At 42.1% G+C, this 2,729-nt stretch overlaps 1 protein-coding gene across 1 annotated transcript in view; it reads right to left on the bottom strand.

Annotated features, from left to right (window-relative positions):
* LOC109835219 (kinesin-like protein KIN-7F) overlaps positions 2,471–2,729 on the bottom strand; it is a 5,776-nt gene continuing 5,517 nt past the window's right edge. Inside the window, 1 exon segment of the mRNA XM_020403204.1 lies at positions 2,471–2,536. Within this exon segment, the coding sequence (XP_020258793.1) occupies positions 2,471–2,536 (66 nt within the window).

The following is a 2,729-nucleotide window of genomic DNA, read 5'->3' as shown; positions in this document are numbered from 1 at the left end:
AGACCCAGTTCCAAGAAAGAAGCTGGGGGTGGATGATTCATGTAATGGGAAGTTCCCAGAAGAACGCTATATGTAATTTTCTTAGGGATAACCCGATAATTACGAACAAGGTGATAAACACTAAACCCCCACTATGATTTGTACTCCTACTCTCGCTGTCTACCTGGTCAAACCTTCCTATAGTTAGGACCACAACCAAAGTCCCCTCTCGATTCCTTCCATGAACGAGAGGTCCACTTTCAAATTAAATGATCAAGCCTATAAAAGGTAAGATCGTCTCAAACCTCCCACTTCCACTGCTTCCTTGGTTAAACCTATAAAAGTTAGGGCCACAACCAGATTCTCCTCTTGATTCCTTTCATAAACGAGAAGTCCACTTTCAATTGAGCAATCAAACCTATAAAAGTTAGGATTGTCTCTAACTTCACTTAGTCAAACCTGCAGATAGTTAGGACTAAGATTGAGTTATCCCTTTCGATAAACGAAAGACTTCCATCTTTTCCTTTTTCAGCCAAACCTATAAAAGTTAGGGTCGAAATCGGAATTTCTCCTCAATAAATGAGGAACTCTTTTCTTGGATCAAGCAACCAATCCTATAAAAGTTAGGGTTACTTATATCTTTTCGATTCTCGGAGTGGAGATCCCACTCCTAGTTTCATCTTTTCGGATTCTGGGGGTGGAGATCCCACTTTGAGTTTCCTTTCCAACTAAAGACAGAATATAAAATTCTTTCTCTTCGGTGCCGGGAGATAGAATATAAAATTCTTCCTCTTCCATTTTCCAATCCGTCTTTACTCTGAGAAAAGACACAATTCCCAACTTTCAATCCGTGCACTTTGTGCATGAGGAATTTTATCTCAACTCCTAAATAGAGATAAGCCTACGCCTAACATGCGTCGCCGGTTTAGTCTTTCACCGATTGAAAAAGACACCAGAGTATAATTCTGGACACTTTTATCCCGAATCCTAAGTAGGAATGAGTCAACGCCTAACACGCGTTGCCGGATGCCATATTCCCGTAAGAAATGACGAAGTCTATGTATTCAAAATCATAGCATTAAGTCTAAGAGAAGCAATTCTCTTAGCACAACATTACATGTGAGACGGGTTTTTAATAATTTACATGCTAGCCCGACTCAAACGGTAGTCGGTAAAGGCTAGTCAAACCCGTTGAAGGCTGGGGGGTTGCCAAAAATCCTAAGTCTACGTCTAACACACGTCGCCGGTTTAGTCTTTCACCGATTGAAAAAGACACCATAGTATAATTCTGGGGACTTTTATCCCGAATCCTAAATAGGGATGAGTCAACGCCTAACACGCGTTGTCGGATGCCATATTCCCGTAAGAAATGGCGAAGTCTATATATTCAAAATCATAGCATTAAGTCTAAGAGAAGCAATTCTCTTAGCATAACGTTACATGTGAGACGGGTTTTAATAATTTACATACTAGCCCGACTCAAACGGTAGTCGATAAAGGCATATCAAATCCGTTGATGACTGAGGATTTGCCAAAAATCCTAAGTCAACGTCTGATACACGTCGCTGTTTAGTCTTTTCACAGGAGAAAGACGAAGTCTACGTATTCAATATCGTATCACTAAAAGGGTTAACTCTTTTAGCTTAACGTCACATGTGGAATGGACTTAAACAATCCGCATGCTAGCCCGACTCAAACGGTAGTCGGTAAAAGCTCATCAAACCCGTTGATGGCTGAGAATTTGCCAAAAATTCTATAAATGCGAGTCATTGACGCACCGGCTCCACTAGTTGGTCTCGTGACTTGAGCATCCAACAAATTCAGGATAAGATCCACATATGCAGATGAATCAGCTTTAACAGTTGGTCCTGCAGCCCCAACATTTGGGACCGTCATGTTCCAATACCTTAAGAAATTAAACTGTGTATACTCCAGAAAACGTTTGAGTATAAACTGTGTTAACCTACGAGGTTCAAAACCCTAAGGTTAACGCCGGTCAACGCGTAACCCTAGGTCAACGCTAGTCAACGCGTTGCGACCAAAAGTCAACGTACGATGTTCGAAACCCTAGGGTCACCGCCGGTCAACGCGTAACCCTAGGTCAACGCTAGTCAACGCGTTGCGACCAAAAGTTAACGTACGACGTTCGAAACCCTAGGGTCAACGCCGGTCAACGCGTAACTCTAGGTCAATGCCAGTCAACGCGTTGCGACCAAAAGTCAACGTACGACGTTCGAAACCCTAGGGTCAACGTCAGTCAACGCGTAATCCTAGGTCAACGCCAGTCAACGCGTTGTGACCAAAAAGTCAACGTATGACGTTCGAAACCCTAGGGTCAACGCATAAACCTAGGTCAACACTGTAGGCATATAAAATTGCTTATAGGTCCCTTAGCTCAGCTCGGCACAAACCGACGAACCAACGAGGCGACGAGAAATCACCACATCGCACCGCCGAATAAAACGGAAGAATTCACTCGCGTTTCAGTAATTCACTTTCTGTCACGAATTAGAATCAACGTGTAATTGTCATCTCCATATACTGGAGAATAGACTCTCTGTATCGAATCGTTGTATCTTCATTCGAATCAAATGACTATGTTTTCGGATCTCTCTTTTTTATACTTCGATTGCGGATTTACTTGCCAATAATTTCATTTGGAATCCGTAACTTTACTGTGTCAATCATTTGTTTTATCACCATATCAGTGTAAGTTCAATCCAACGATCAACAGGACAAAACCGTAAATA

Source organism: Asparagus officinalis, chromosome 3, assembly GCF_001876935.1.
Source record: "Asparagus officinalis chromosome 3, Aspof.V1, whole genome shotgun sequence".
Classification (NCBI taxonomy): domain Eukaryota; kingdom Viridiplantae; phylum Streptophyta; class Magnoliopsida; order Asparagales; family Asparagaceae; genus Asparagus; species Asparagus officinalis.
The sequence above is the reverse complement of the archived record's forward strand: the minus strand, read 5'-3'. Positions and strand labels throughout refer to the sequence as shown.